The sequence below is a fragment of the Chiloscyllium punctatum genome, chromosome 15, assembly GCF_047496795.1.
Source record: "Chiloscyllium punctatum isolate Juve2018m chromosome 15, sChiPun1.3, whole genome shotgun sequence".
NCBI lineage: Eukaryota > Metazoa > Chordata > Chondrichthyes > Orectolobiformes > Hemiscylliidae > Chiloscyllium > Chiloscyllium punctatum.
This window is the reverse complement of record NC_092753.1, coordinates 26367073-26383858: the sequence shown is the minus strand read 5'-3', so window position 1 is coordinate 26383858 and position 16786 is coordinate 26367073. Positions and strand designations below refer to the sequence as shown.

Sequence of the window (16786 nt, the reverse complement as noted above, 5' to 3'; positions counted from 1 at the left end):
AAAAAAGCCCCAGGCTATTTAGCCTCTCCCTTTAGCTCAAACCCTCTAGTCCTGGGAACATCCTTGTAAACCTTTTTTTGCACCCTCTCAAGTTTAACAACAATCTTGCTTTGGAAGGGCGACGAGAATTATAGGTAGTATTGGCAAAAATGGCTCCACCAATGTCCTGTATAGCCATAACATGAAATCCCAACTCCTACACTCAATGTTATAACCAATGAAGACAACTTCACTACCCTGTCCAGAGGACACTATTTACCACTTCCGCCTCAAAGCACAGTGACCCAGGTTCAAATCTACCTTTGGGCAACTGTCTGTGTGGAGATTGCACATTCTCCCTGTGCCTGTGTGGGTTTCCTCCAGATGCTCCGGTTTCCTCCCACACTCCAAAGATGTGCAGGTTAGGTGAATTAGCCATGCTGAATTACCTATGGATGCACAGGCTAGATGGCTTAGCCATGGTTAATACAGGGTTACAGGGATAGGGTTGGGGGCTGGGTCTGCGTGGGATGCTCTTCGGAGGGTCATTGTGGACTCAAAGGGCTGTTGTGGACTTGAAGAGTCAAATGGCCTGCTTCCATTCTGTAGGGATTCTATGACACCTGCGACTCCACTTTCAAGGAACCATATACCTCCACATCTAGGTCTCTTTGTTCAGCCACACTCCCTACGGCCCTACTATTAACTGCATAAGTCCTGCCCTGGTTTGCCTTGTCAAACCTCATACTTATCTAAATTAATCTCCATCTTCCACTGGCCCATCTAATCAAGATCCCCTTGTACTGTGAGATAGTCTTCTTTGCTGTCCACTACACCACCTATTTTGGTGTTTTCTGCAAACCTACTAACTATTTCTCCTACATTCACATCCAAATCATTTATATAAATGACGAAAAGCAGTGGACCCAGCACTGATCCTTGTGGCACACTACTAGTCACAGGCCTCAACCCCAAAAAACAATCCTCCATTCCCATCCTCTTCTCTATCTTTGAGCCAATTTTGTATCCGATTGGCTAACTCCCTTGGATCCCATGTGATCTAACCTTACTAGCCAGTCTACTATGCAGAACCTTGTCGAATGTTTTGAAATCCATATAGATGTGTTCATTAATTTCTTTGTCACCTTTTCAAAAAAAACCCAGTCAGCAATATAAATCAGGAGTGCTAACAGCTGAAGATTAATAGATGAGAAATGTATCCAGGTTTGGTCGGTATATCAAAAATGTCACATGCGCATTGGAAAAGGGACACAGAAATTAACATTACAATTTATTCAAAGCCGAATCAACCAACTAAATTTACTGACTCATCAATCATAGAAACTACAGCAATCCACATCATTGACAGTTCAATCATTTTGATTTGATTTGATTTGATTTAAGAGACAGAACCGACCACTTTAAAATAACACAGGTTTCGACAAACACTTTAAATCAGTTGTTGCTGACAATCTCCACTTAAATACAGGATTTGTGACCTTTTTCTTTTTTTATTGTAAAAGGAAAGGCTCATAGATCTCAAAGGTCACTGACCTTTCAGCTTCCAACACACTCTCTTCTTCCTCAAGGTTTTCTACCTCTTCTACATCCTCTTCATTAGCCAATTCTGAAAGAGAATTAAAATAATACTTCATTGTAGCTGGCACAAAAAGAAAGTGCACAAAATCTGAGTATGAGAATTCATCACCTTTAGTGTGTTATATATTAAAGAACTGCAAATACATTTTTCAAATGAACTATTATCTTTCCCCTAACCTTCACCTCAAGACCAGTCTCAGCATGGTTACTGAAAAACCTACAATTTCAGCTAAGAGGAGGGAGGAGGGAGGAGGGAAAAAGAGAGGACGAGAACACGGGCAGCACGGTGGCTGAGTGGTTAGCACTGCTGCCTCACAGCGCCAGGGATCCGGGTTCGATTTCAGCCTTGGGCAATTGTCTGTGTGGAGTCTGCACATTCTCCCCGTGTCTGCATGGGTTTCCTCCGGGTGCTCCAGTTTCTTCCCACAGTCCAAAGATGTGCAGGTTAGGTGAATTGGCCATGCTAAAGTTGTCTATTGTGTTCAGGGATGTGTAGGTTAGGTGCATTAACCAAGGGTAAATGGAGATTGGGTTTGGGTGGGATACTCTTCGGAGGGTCGGTGTGGACTTGTTGGGCCAAAGGGTTTATTCCCACACTGTAGGGATTCTAAGAACATAAATAGGAACTATATAGTCCAATAGTTATAGGGAAAGTATTGGAATCTCTTACAAAATTAGTCTTAATAATGCATGTTAGATATTTTTCTTAGATTTACTATCTCCTTTTGGAAAGCATTAAAATTTTTGCCTCATCTGCTTTCTGTGGCAGAAAATTCCACAGACGTCTCCAAGTGAAGACATTTCTCATCCCCTCCGGCCTAAATGGCCCACCCCACATCCTTAGATTGTGACCTCTAGTTCTGGATTCCTCAGCCATCAGGAACATTTTTCCTGCATTTACGCTGTCTAGTCCTGTAAGAACTTTATCTGTCCCTATGGGATGCCACCCCCCTCATTATTCTAAACACCACTGAATAAAGTCCAAGCCAATCCAGTCTCTCTTCATAAGTCAGTCTTGTCATCTCAAGAATCCAGCAAGAGGTTGGGAGAACACAGCATGCCAGGCAGCATCAGGTGTTGAAAAAGTCAACACTTCTTCAGGACTAGGGGTGGGGGTAGGGGGAGTTACAAATAAAGGGCGGGGGGGGTGGAGGGTTATGGGTGGGGACAGGGGCAAAGTGGTGAGGTGGTGATAGGTGAATACAGGTGGTAGGTATGACCTGGTTGGTCGGTAGGAGGAATAAATCCAGTTGGTAGCTGGAAGGAGAGGTCGGTTGGAGGGATAGAAGGGAGGAGGCGGGGCTGAAAAGGGAATTGGGGGATGTGTGGGAAGGTTATTTGAAATTGGAGAATTCAATGTTGAGTCCTCCGGGCTGTAGGCTGCCAGACGGAAGGTGAGGTGCTGGCCAGGACTTACACTGTTAATGGCAGGGCCCTGGGGAGTGTTGTTGAATAGAGATCCCTTGGGGTTCACACACACAGTTCCTTGAAAGTGGCAGCACAGGTGGACATGGTTGTGATGGTGATGTTTGGCACACTTGCCTTTATTGATCAGTGTACTGAGTATAGGAGTAGAGATATCATATCGCAGCTATACAAGATATTGGTGAGGCCATTTTTGGAACACTGCATATATTTCTGGTCACCATTCTATGGGAAGAATATTATTAAATTCAAAAGGGTATGGAAAAGATTTACAAGGATGTTACCAGGATTGGTGGTTTGAGTTATAAGGAGAGACTGGAAAGACTGGGATTTTTTTCCCTGTGTAGGAAGCTGAAGAGTGACCATATAGATTTTTATAAAATTATGAGGGGCATAGATAAGGTGAATACCAAAGGTCTTTCCCATGGGGTAGAGGATTTCAAAACTAGAGAGCATAGGTTGAAGGTGAGAAGTGAAAGATTTAAAAAGAACCCGAGGGGCAACCTTTTCAAAGAGCATGGTTCTTATATGGAATGAACTGCCAGAGGAGTGGTAGATGCAGGAACAGCTATGGCATTTACAAGATATCTGGACAGGTACATGAATAAAAAACATTTAGAAGGATGTGGGGCAAATGTAACAATAATTCATAAAAGGGATAACAGAAGTTCAGATTTGACTTGTGATCCATTCAATGACTAGAGTGAGGGCTGTGGGGTGGAGAGGTAAAAGAAGGATCAACATACTACAAATTAGCCCACAAATACTAAGAGAATACACATGAGGCTTCATATTTGAATAAGCACAAATAATACATTAATAGCACAAGTTTAATCCTGAACAAAGCCAGATAAACTGGAAGGCCCCCAATAGGTTACCTAAACGGGTACTGTCTATGTTATACATCTTGGGGGAGCTTGATCTGGTGGTTATCTGATATCTGTGGGTGTACTTAATCATTTTCTGGAAGTATATCACTTTCTAGTGATACCTTGGCTGATTACTTTCCCTCTCATATCTATGTCTGTAACAGCCATCTTTATTTTATTTATGACATTGTTCACTGATTTTCTCCTCTCTCATCCCTTTCTTTTGAATGCACTAATTCATTCCTCAATTAACTTCACAAGCTAGCTTCCATGTATGATGTTGGACAGTTCCTGTTGTCACACTATTGCACAAACGACAAAACAAATGGCGATTGGGTGACGTTTCTATCGACTGGATTGACTTTCTACTCTGTGCAGCTTCATGATGCACTTAGACTCTATATTTTAACAGGAAAGATGCTGTGAAACTTGAAAAAGTTCAGAAAAGAATTACAAGGATGTTATCAGGGTTGGAGGATTTGAGCTACAGGGAGAGGCTGAATAGGCTGGGGCTGTTTTTGCTGGAGTGTCGGAGGCTGAGGGGTGACCTTACTGAGGTTTATAAATCATGAGGGGCATGGATAGGGTAAATAGACAAGGTATTTTACCTGGGGTGGGGAAGACCAGAACTACAGGGCATAAGTTTGAGAGGGGAAGTGTTTACAAGGGACCTAAGGGGTAAAGTTTTCACACAGAGGGTGATGCGGGCATGGAATGCGCTGCCAGAGGAAGTGGTGGAGGCTGGGACAATTGCAACATTTAAAAGGCTTCTGGATGGGTACATGAATAGGAAGGGTTTGGAGGGATATGAGCCAAGTGCTGACAAATGTGACTAGATTAATTTCAGATACTTGGTCAACATGGACAAGTTGGACCAAAGGTCTGTTTCTGTGCTGTACTTTTCTATGACTCTAAGACCAGAGGGTGTGAGTTAAAAGGAGAGGCTAAATAGGCTGGGATCCTTTTTCCCCTGGAGTGCAGCATGTTGAGGGGTGGCCTTATGGAGGTTTATAAAATCATGAGGGGCTCAGATGAGGTGGATTTTTACTCCAGGGTAGGGGAGTCCAAAACTAGGGCATTAGGTTTAAAGTGAGAGGGGAAAGATTTAAAAGGGACTTGACAGGTAACTTTTTCACACGGGGGGGTGGTTCATATGTGGAATGCCAGAAGAAATGATAGATGCAGGTACAGTTACAACAGTTAAAAGACATTCAGACAGGTACATGAATAGAAAAGGTTTCGAGGGATATGTGCCAAATGCAGGCAAATGGGACTAGTTCAGTTGGGGAAACCTGGTCGGAAAGGACAAGTTGGACCGAAGGGTCTATTTCTGTGTTGTATGACTCTATCTCTGCACCCACCTCACTGTCCACCCTTGTACAGAGCTTTGAATTGCCTGCAATTTAGTTATCTAAATTATGAATATATATTGTGAACAACGGGAATCAAGCTCTGATCCCTGCGGTACCCCACTAGCCACTGCCTGTCACTGAGAAAATGACCTGTATATTCCTACTCTTTGTTGCCTGTCTGCCAGTTAGTTCACTATCCATCTCAGTACACCACCCTAATCCCATGTGCTTTAATTGGACATGTTAATCTCTTATATGGGTGGGCAGCACGGTGGCACAGTGGTTAGCACTGTTGCCTCACAGCGCAAGAGACCCGGGTTCAATTCCCGCCTCAGGCGACTGTCTGTGTGGAGTTTGCACGTTCTCCCCGTGTCTGCGTGGGTTTCCTCCGGGTGCTCCGGTTTCCTCCCACAATCCAAAAATGTGCAGGTTAGGTAAATTGGCCATGCTAAATTGTCCATAGTGTTACGTGAAGGGGTAAATCTAGGGGAATGGGTCTGGGTGGGTTGCGCTTTGGCGTGGACTTGTTGGGCTGAAGGGCTATTTCCACGCTGTAAGTAATCTAATCTAAAAAAATGGGACCTTATAAAACCCTTCTGAAAGTCCAAGTAAACCTCATCCACTGGGTTTCTCATTAGCTCTACTAGTTACATCCTAGAAAATGACAGTAGATATGTCAAGCATGGTTTCCCATTTCATCAATCTAGCTGACTCTATCCAATCCAAGTTTTCCAAGTGCACGCTATTAAATCCTTTAGAAAAGATCCTAGCATTTTCCCTACTAATTGGTTAACAGGTAAATCACATCTGTCATTCTATTTGCGTCATTTTTTTTAGGGATGTAACTAGGTTGGGTAGAGGGAGAACTAGCATATGCAGTTATTAGATTACATTAGATTCCCTATGGTATGGAAACAGACCCTTCAGCCCAACACCAACCTTCTGAAGAGTAACCCACCCAGACCCATTCCCCTACCCTACATTTACCCCAACTAATGCACCTAAATACTATGGTCAGTGTACTTGGATTTCCAAAAACCACCAAAAAAAAAGGTGCCATACAAAAAAATGAATACACAAGATAAAAGGTCCTAGATGTTGGGGATCATTATCATATTTAATCAACCAGTTCAGACACGTTATAGATACACTGACACATCAGCAAGGTAGGTGCAACTTGGGCTTAGAATTTCTAGCCCAGAGCTAAGGATACTACCATTGAGAGACAAGGCTGCTTTGAGCTGGGGTAACATATGAAAGACACTGAAGCAGGAAGTATGGATAAATAGGATATTTTTAATTTGAAAGTTTACCTAGGGACTTCCACAAAGATCAAATCTGAGGTGTCAGCTATTCACAATCTATATTAATTATTCAAAGATGCAGAGATTAATGTAGTTACATCAAGTTTGCTAATGATATAACATTCAATGGGAATGTAAGCTATAAGGCAGATGCAAAGAACAAGGAAACTTTACAGCCCAGGAACAGGCCCTTGGGCCCTCCAAGCCTGTGCCGATCCAAATCCACTGTCTAAACCTTATCGCTCAATTCCTTAGGATCTGTATCTCTCTGCTCCCCACCTACTCATGCATCTGTCCAGATGAACCTTAAATGAATCTACTGTGTCTACCTCTACTAGCAACACGTTCCAAGCACCTACCATCCTTTGTGTAAAGTATTTTCCACGTGTATCCCCCTTAAACCTTTCTCCTCTCACCTTGAATGCATGACCACTCGTTATTGAATCCCTCACCCTGGGTAAAAGCTTATTAGATTAGATTACAGTGTGGAAACAGGCCCTTCGGCCCAACAAGTCCACACCAACCCGCCGAGGCACAATCCACCCATACCCCTACATTTACCCCTTACCTAACACTACGGGCAATTTAGCATGGCCAATTCACCTAACCTGCACATCTTTGGACTGTGGGAGGAAACCGGAGCACCCGGAGGAAACCCATGCAGACACGGGGAGAACGTGCAAACTCCACACAGTCAGTCGCCTGAGACAGGAATTGGACCCGGGTCTCTGGCGCTGTGAGGCAGCAGTGCTAACCACTGTGCCACCGTGCCGTATCTCTATCCACCCTGTCTATACCCTTCACGATTTTGCAGACCTCAATCAGATCCCCATTCAATCTCCTTTTTTCTAATGAAAACAATCCTAACTTCTTCAACCTCTCTTCATAGCTAGTACTTTCCATACCAGGCAACATCCTCAAAACGTTCTCTGCACCCTCTCTAAGCGTCCACATCCTTCTGGTAATGTGGCGACCAGAACGGTACACAGTATTCTAAATGTGGCTGAACCAAAGTCCTGTACAATTTTAACATGACCTGCCAGCTCTTATACTCAATACCCCATCCAATGAAGGCAAGCATACCATATGCCTTCTTGACCACTCTATCCATCAGTGCAGCAACCGTCAGGGTACAATGGACCTAAATTCCCAGTTCTCTGATAATCAACTTTTCCCAAAGCTTTTCTGTTTACTGTATAATTCGTTCTAGAATTAGACCATATAAAATGCATCACCTCACATTTGGCCAGACTGAACTCCTCTGCCACTTCTCCACCCAACTCTCCAGTCTATCTATATTATCCTGTATTCTTTGACAGTTCCCTGAGCTTTCTGCTCCTCCACCAATCTTTGTAACATCTGCAAATTTACCGATCAGACCACCAATGCCCTTTTCCAGATCATGTATGCATATACAAACAATAGTGGCCCCAGCACTGATCCCTGTAGAATATGACTGGTCACCTTTCTCCATTTCGAGAAATTCTCTTCAACTACTACTCTGCCTCCTGTTGCTCAACCAGTTCTTTATCCGCCTGGCTAGAACACCATGCAACTTTACTTTCTCCATTAGTCTACAATGGGGAACCTTATCAAACACCTTACTGAAGTCCATATAGATGACATCTACAGCCCTTCCTTCATTTATCAACTTGGTCACTTGCTCAAAGAACTCCATTAAGTTGGCAAGGCACAATCTCTCCCGCACAAAACCATGTTGCCTATCATTGATAAGCCCATTCTCTTCCAAATATAAATAGAGCCGATCCCTCAGTACCTTCTCCTGCAACTTTCCCACCACTGACATGGCTCACTGGTCTGTAGTTACCTGGAAAGTCCCTACTACCCTTCTTGAACAGGCGGTAACATTAGCAACTCTCCAGTCCTTTGGCACTTCACCTGTGTTTAAGGATGTGACGAAGATATCTGTCAAGGTCCCAACTATTTCCTCTCTCGGCTCCCTCAGCACCCGGGATAGATACCATCCGGTCCTGGGGATTTGTCCACCTTAATATCCTTTGGCCTACCCAACACATCCTCCCTCCTTAGATCAACGTGACCCAGAGTCAACAAACCTCTGTCTCTAATCTCACCACATCACGTCCCTCCCCTCAGTGAACACTGATGCAAAATAATCATTCAGAATCTCACCCTTTCTCAGGTTCGACACACAACCTTCCTTCCTTATCCTGTAGTGGGCCAACCCTTACTCTAGTTATCCTTTTTCCTCTTATATATGAATCTTTGGGATTCTCCTTAATTCTGCTCGCTAAAGTTATTTCATGACCCCTTTTAGCCCGCTTGAATCCTTGTTTAAGATTGGTCCTACTCTTCAGACATTCCTACAAAGCCTGTTCTGTTCTTAGCTGCTTATGTATGCTTCCTTTTTCCTCTTGGCTAGTCGCACAATTTCTCCTGTAATTCACAGTTCACGAATTTTGACTCTCCCACCCCTTGTTTTCAAAGAGACTTGCCTTTCCTGCACTATCTTCAACCTATCTTTGAAAGCCTCCCACATATCAAATGTGGAATTGCCTTCAAATAGCTGCCCCCAATTCATTTCCCAGTTCTTGCCAAATTTTGACATAATTGGCCTTGGCCCAGTATAGTACTCTTCCCTTAGGACCACTCTCATCTTTGTCTAAGAGTATTCTAAAACTTACAGAATTGTGCTCACTATTCCCAAACAAATCCCACACTGCAACTTCTACCATCTGGCCTGGCTCATTCCCCAACACCAGGTCTAATTTGGCTCCTTCCCTATTTGGACTAATGACATACTGCTCTAGAAAACTTTCCTTACAAATTCTGCCCAATCCAGACCTCTGACACTAAGTGTATCCCACTCAATTTTGGGAAAATTAAAATCTCCCATCACCACCACACTGTTGCCTCTACATCTTTCCATAATCTGTTTACCTATTTGTTGTTCTGCTTCACACTCACTGCTGGGAGGCTGCAATGATTTATAAACTAATTAAAACAACTAAGCAAAGCAGCAAATGGAATGTAACGTGTGATTATCCACTAAGGATGGAAATGCAGGGGAGACAAATGGCACCTTGGCCTTTATTTCAAGAAGGGATTCAAGAATAAGAAATTTGTCTTTAATGTTTAGGGCTTTGGTGACAGCATGACTGCAATCCAATGCACAGTTCTGGTCTCCATATTTAAGGAAACATAGACTTGCAATTGAGATAGTACATCAAATATTCACTGGATTGGCTCCTATCCAAACAACTAAACAGGCTACTGTGGCCTTAACGCTATTGAGCTTATGGAGTATCACTGGAGCTACCTTCATCCAGTTAACTGCAGAATACTCCATTACATTCCATGCAAATTCCTGTCCTAGCCTGACCTACTTTTGTAGCCACAACATTCGTAAAGGCTAGTGCAGTTCACTAGCATGGTTAATGGCCCCTCCCTCACCCAAGATATTAATCATAGCAGGTTCAGCAAATTCAATTATGTAAAGCAATTGAATGTCCTGGGACACTGGTTAGATTCTCTCACTAAAGACGATCATTGCTTGCTGCTTGTATCTGCAGATTCACTTGCCGTTTTTCAGTGCATAGAGCATAGCGTCGTAGAGATGTACAGTCCAAGCAGATATCCTAAACCAATCTAGTCGCACTTGGCGACAAGTCTATTGTCATCAACTTAGTAGCCTGTTCAGTGTGTCCCTACAGCTCAAACCTTCCAACCTTTCAACACATACTGTTGTGTGCATTAGTCAGGGGTAAATAGTCAGTGTGGACTTGTTGAGCCAAAGGGCCTGTTTCCAGACTGTAGGAAATCTAGTAGCATTACTTACAGTGTGTCAAAAATAAATTAGAGATAAGATAGTTGTAAGGGATCTAAGGGCCAACGTTTTCATACAGAGTTTGGTGCATGGATGGACTGAGCTGCCAGTTGGAGGTGGCTACATTTACAACATTTAAAAGGTGTGGTATATGAATAGGAAAGGTTTTAAAGGAATTAGGGCCAATTGCTGGCAAACGGCACTGGATTAATTTAAGATATCTGGTCGGCATGGTGAAGTTGGATCGAAGGATCTGTTTCCGTGCTGTACATCACTATGATTCTACGACAGAGGAAAGATCACTGATGAAATAGGTGAGACTGGCTGGGCCTGAGAAACTACCCTGAGGGACTGGGCTCTATGGCGCAGTAGAAGGGTCCCTACCTCTAAGAGCTGGGTTTAAATCCCACCTGCTCCAAAAGGTGTGAAACAATACCTCTGAATCAATTGATCAGAAAATATCTCCTGACCCAGAGTAACTCCTGCAGTGATATCTTGGGGGGGGGCTGGGATGAGTGGTCTCCAAAAGCCACAATCGTCTTCCTTTGTGCAAAGTATGAGTCTGACCAGCAGAGTTTATCCAAATTCCCATTGACTACAGTTTTTCTGGAACTGCTTAATGCCACACTGGGTCAAATGCTGCCTTAACATCAAGCACAGTCATCCTCACTATCCCAATTTCAGGTTTGTTATGTAAATTTGGACTTAGGGCACCCACCTGAGGAACTCTGACAGTGATGAGCCTGAGGCTGAGCTTATTTTAAATTCAACAACCACAACCATCTTCCTTCAAACTAGGTCTGACTGGAACTGGGTGATAACCACTTCACGCCTTCACACCCGCAATCCCCCCCTCCCCTTCAATCGCTGAATCCCCAATCAAAATGTGGGGCTACCATTGATCAGAAAGTGTACCAGATCAGCCATATAAATACTGTAATGTACATGCAGTCAGGGACTAGGATTCTGTAACCAAAAGAGAAAATGCTGGAAAATCTCAGCAGGTCTGGCAGCATCTGTAAGGAGAGAAAAGAGTTGACGTTTCGAGTCTAACTGACCCTTTGTCAAAGCTTTTATTTTAGCTAGGATTCTGTAGTGATTAACACATGTTCTGACTCGCTAATATCTGTCACCTCTCTACATGAATGAGATGGAATACTGACCACTTGCATTGATGGGTGCAGCTTCAGTAACATTCAAGAAGCTCAACACTATCAGGACAACTGGCAGCATCCCACCCACCACCTTCAATGTACAATTCCTTTCCCCATCAATGGCCAGTAGCAGAATTGTGTGCAATCTACCAGATGCAATGCACTGATACACCAAGGCTCCTTAGCACCTGCATGCTCCCCTCCAAGCCACTTATCGTCTTGAGTCTGAAATATAGCGTCATTCCTTCAGTGTCACTAGGTCACTTGGAATTCTCTCCCTAATAACACTTTGGGTGTGCCAACATCCTATGGTCTGCAGCAGTTCAAGGCAGCAGCTCAACAGCACCCTCTCCAGGGCAATTCGGAATGTGCACTAAATGTTGGCCTAGCCTTGATGTCCACATTCCATTAACAAATAACAACAAATTCACTCACAGCACTCAGCCTTAAAGAAAAAGCTGATATATATATATATATTCCACCATCCAGTCCCCCTAGCATTCTCACTCAATGTCCCAGAACAAATGGTCCATACTCACCACATTCTGGTCTCTTCGACCCCCTCCAAGAGCCCAGCAACCTCTCCCAGTCCCACTAAGTCGCCTCTCAGATACCTCTTCTTGACACCCACTGCACCTTTCCAGACTATCTAACCCCTGTTGGACCCCTGCCAAGGTCCACAGTCACCTCCAGGACTCCAACACACTGTCCCTGCTCTGGTTCCAGGAATCATCCAACCCCACCCCCCTCGACGTCGCCCTCCATTCCCTTTCTTCCTTTCTGGTCCCAGGTCACCCTCTCTCACTTTGTCCTTGGTCACTCACAGGTCCCACTCTCCCAGGTTTCACCATAGCACACCCAACCCCCAGGACAGCCAGGCACCCCACCCCAAACTCCACCTCTGTGTGCCAGCCCTACACCCTGGTTACCCCGTTCCCCACCAACACCCTCGACTCCTTGTTTCATCCAAACCCAATCCATGCCCACCCCTCCTGTCCTCACAGCCTCTGATCTTTCCTGGGTCTCCGTTCTCCACCTCGACTGCCACAGATTCTCACTGGCTGTTCCCTCCGGCCAGGCTCCTACCTGCCTGACGCTGTTTGGCCTCCTCCTGCCTCCTCCGCCTCCGCTTCTCCTTCTTCAGTAACGCCCGTGCCTTCCTGTGACTGCAGAGAGAAAGATCGACAGTGAGACAGAACGCGAGAGAGAGAGCATGAGTGAAAAAGTGAGATGAAGTGAGAGCTTGAGAACAAGTCAATGAGCTGCAGAGTGAGTGAGAATGAAAGAGCAAATCAGAAAGTGAAAGACAGTGAGTGAGAGCAAGCGAGAGAGAGAGGATGAGTGTGGAAGAGCGCGAGAGTCAGAGCGCGAGCGAGACAGTGCAAGAGAGCGAGTGCGACAGTAAGAGCGAGCGGGAGAACGCAAGAGTGAGAGTGAGCAGGTGACAGCGAGCAGGAGAACGCGAGAGTGAGAGCGAGCAGGAGTGAGAGAGAGTGAGAGCGAGAGAGTGAGAGCGAGCGGGAGCGAGAGAGTGAGAGCGAGCGGGAGTGAGAGTGAGCAGGAGCGCGCAAGAGTGAGAGAGAGCGGGAGAGCGCGAGAGTGAGAGAGAGCAGGAGAGCACGAGCGAGCGGGAGAGCACGGGAGTGAGAGAGAGCGGGAGTGTGAGACCGAGTATGAAAGCGAGTGGGAGTGAGAGCGAGCGCAAGAGAGAGCGGGCGTGAGACAGTGAGAGCGAGCAAGAGAGCGCGAGAGTGAGAGCAAGCGGGAGAGCGCGAGACAGAGCGGGAGAGTGAGAGTGAGTGGGAGAGAGTGAGCGCGAGCAGGAGAGCGCGAGAGTGAGAGCGAGCGGGAGCGAGAGAGGGGGAGAACGTGCGTGAGCGGGAGTGAGAGTGAGCAGGAGTGCGCAAGAGTGACAGAGAGCGGGAGAGCACGGGAGTGAGAGAGAGAGCGGAAGTGAGAGAGAGTGGGAGTGTGAGAGCGAGCAGGAGTGAGAGACAGCAGGAGCGCGCGAGAGTGAGAGCGAGCGGGAGTGAGAGTGCGCGGGAGAGAGTGAGACCGAGTGAGAGTGACAGCGAGCAGGAGCGTGCGAGTGTGAGAGCGAGCGCGGAAGTGAGACAGTGAGAGCGAGCAAGAGAGCGCAGGAGCGCACAAGAGTGAGAGAGAGCGGGAGACCGCGAGAGTAAGAGCAAGTGCGAGCAGGAGAACGCGAGAGTGAGAGAGCTAGAACACACGAAAATGAGAGCAAGTAAGAGTGAGAGCGAGTGAGAACGAGCCACAGACAGAGAGCACGCAGGACAGCGTACCCATATCCAGTGTTTCTTTCTCAGTCTCTCTCCCTCACACAGAGTGTGTATTTATCACTCACAAGCAGAACATGTTTGTCTGTCTCACAAGCAGTGTATGCATTTCTCTCTCTCATATGCAGCTTGTATGTTTCTCTCACAGGCGCATACATGTTTCTCTCAAACACATGCACAGTGTGTACGGTTTCTCTCGCTCGCGCACACAGCGCGCGCACGTTTCTCTCAGTGTAATTTTTTTCACTGTGTGCATTTCTCATATACAGACTGTATACATTTCTCACAGGCTATGTAACATTTCTCACACAAAGCGTGTAACATTTCTCTCACATATATGTTTCTCACTCAGTGTGGGTATATTTCTCTCATACAGTACATTTCTCACTGTGCACATTTCTCTCACACAGAGCGTGCACGTTTCTCACTGTGTACATTTTTCAGTGTGTACGTTTCTCAGTGCGTGCACATTTCTCACAGCATGCACGTTTCTCACACAGAATGCGTGCACATTTCTCACACAGTGCATGTACGTTTCTCTCACACAGCGTGTATGTTTCTCACTGTATGCACGTTTGTCTCACAGCGTGCACGTTTCTCTCGCAGTGCACGCACATTTCTTTCACAGCGTGCACGTTTCTCTCTGAGCATGCATGTTTCTCTCACAGAGTGCACGTTTCTCACACAGAGCATGCATATTTCTCACACACAGAGCGTGAACGTTTCTGTGTGTATGTTTCTCTCACACAGCGCGCGCACATTTCTCTCTGTGTAATTTTTTCGCTGGGTGCATTTCTCATATACAGACTGTATACGTTTCTCACAGGCTGTGTAACATTTCTCACACAAAGCGTGTAACATTTCTCTCACAACGTGTATGTTTCTCACTCAGTGTGGGTATATTTCTCTCATACAGTACATTTCTCACTGTGCACATTTCTCTTGCACAGAGCTTGCATGTTTCTCACACACAGTGCGTGCACGTTTCTCACAGTGTGTACGTTTTTCAGAGTGTACGTTTCTCACAGTGCGTGCACGTTTCTCAGTGTGTTCGTTTCTCACAGTGCGTGCACATTTCTCACACACAGTGCATGTACATTTCTCTCAGTGCGTGCACGTTTCTCTCACACAAAGCGTCTACATCTCTCACAGGGCGTGTATCTTTCTCACTGTACGCATGTTTGTCTCAGAGCGTGCAAGTTTCTCTCGCAGAGCATGCACATTTCTTTCAGAGCGTGCACGTTTCTCAGTGTGTACGTTTCTCTCACACAGAGCGTGCACGTTTCTCACACAGAGCATGCATGTTTCTGTGTGTGTTTCTCACACGCAGAGCATGCATGTTTCTCACAGAGCATGCATGTTTCTCTCACACAGAGCGTGCACATTTCTCATTGTACGTTTCTCACAGACCGTATACGTCTCTCTCACAGGGCGTGTATGTTTCGCACTGTACGCACGTTTCTCTCGCAGAGCATGCACGTCTCAGTGTATGCACATTTCTTGCAGAGCGTGCATGTTTCTCTCACAGAGAGTGCAAGATCCTCACACAGGGCATGGACATTTCTCTCAGTGTGTGTACGTTTCTCACACAGAGTGTGCACGTTTCTCTCAGAGCGTGCACGTTTCTCACAGAGAGTGTGCACATTTCTCACAGAGAGTGTGCATGTTTCCCATAGTCTGCGCACGTCTCTCTCACCCACAGTGTGTACAATTCTCTCACACCCACATCCACAGCATTTTAGACATTTCTCTGATCGACACTGAGCTGATCCTGGGGGGGGGGGGGGCTCCCACCTGATTGTGGGGGACAGGGACACACACCCCACCCTTCCTCCCGCCTCACTGACACTCTCTCTCACTCTCTCACACACACACACAGTATATACCCGTTTCTTTCGCTGACATAGTGTTTTATATATACTTATATAAAACAGTTTAATCTCTCATCAGGCTTGATGCTTGGGCCCCTGGCCCGGGGGATACACCGTCAGTCTCTCCCCCTCCCCCTCTGGCGGTGTGTGTGTGTGTATATATATATATATATATATATATTTATTGATTGATTGATTTCTCTCTCAGACACTGACCTGATCCTCGAACGCTCCGCCAACATCGCCATCTTGCCATGGAGGAGGAGGAGGAGGGGGGTCACGTGGGCGCTCTGCGCCTGCGCTCTGTCACGGCTGGCAGGGATGCGGAGCTGCATTTGGATAGTGCCTTTCACAACCTGGGGCTGCCCCGCTGCCTGATCCCAGTCTGGTCACCCCAGCAATAAGCAGCAAGCTCGCCTCCCTTCCTGTATAGGAGCAGGTTATATTTGCTCCTTTCCAGTCTGGTGGAAAGTTTGCAGAATCCAGTGAACTTGTGGAAAATGCACTATTCCGTTAATAGCCAGTTCTTTTACGGCCACAGGATGAAGTCCAACAGGACCCTGAGACTCATCAACCACAGTTCAAATCAGTTTGTTCAGTACTGCATCCCTCAAGATAATAATTTCATCACTCTTTCTTCAACTTCCTGATTGACAGATATGACTGGGATGCTTTTTTGTATCCCTAAACTGCAGACGAAGCAAATTATTTATTCATTATTTCTGTCATTTCTATATGATCAACTATTAACACTCCACTTTGCACCCTTTAGAAAACCACCTTCACTTGTTTACTTTTTAGATACCTATAGAATATCATATGTTTTACATTTCTAGCTAGCTTCTTCTTATGCTGCAATTTAATAGTTCAAATTAAACTTGCAGTCATTATTTCTTGCTCTTTGTATTCTAAGTCACCTGACCTTCCAGTCACCTTTAACAATTGAATGTCTGTTCCTTAAGATTAATGCTTTTCTTAACCTCTTTACTTAATCACAGATGGTGGGTCCTCCCTTTGGAGTGTATTTGCTTTGAGTATTCTGAAGTACCTTGTTAAATGTTTGTCACTGCTTTTCTGTTGATCTATCTCCGAGTCTAATATCCCTGTTCACCTCAGCTAGCGCTCAGATTT

General features: G+C 45.4%; 1 protein-coding gene across 1 annotated transcript in view; it reads right to left on the bottom strand.

Moving 5' to 3' along the window:
* zrsr2 (zinc finger (CCCH type), RNA-binding motif and serine/arginine rich 2) overlaps positions 1-15936 on the bottom strand; it is a 43792-nt gene extending 27856 nt beyond the window's left edge. Inside the window, exons 1-3 of the mRNA XM_072584809.1 lie at positions 15872-15936; positions 12574-12653; positions 1534-1606 (exon numbers count right to left, since the gene is read on the bottom strand). Coding sequence (XP_072440910.1) covers positions 1534-1606; positions 12574-12653; positions 15872-15903 — 185 coding nt within the window. The 5' untranslated portion in view covers positions 15904-15936. The remainder of the gene's footprint in view (positions 1-1533; positions 1607-12573; positions 12654-15871) is intronic.
* Positions 15937-16786: the final 850 nt, after the last annotated feature.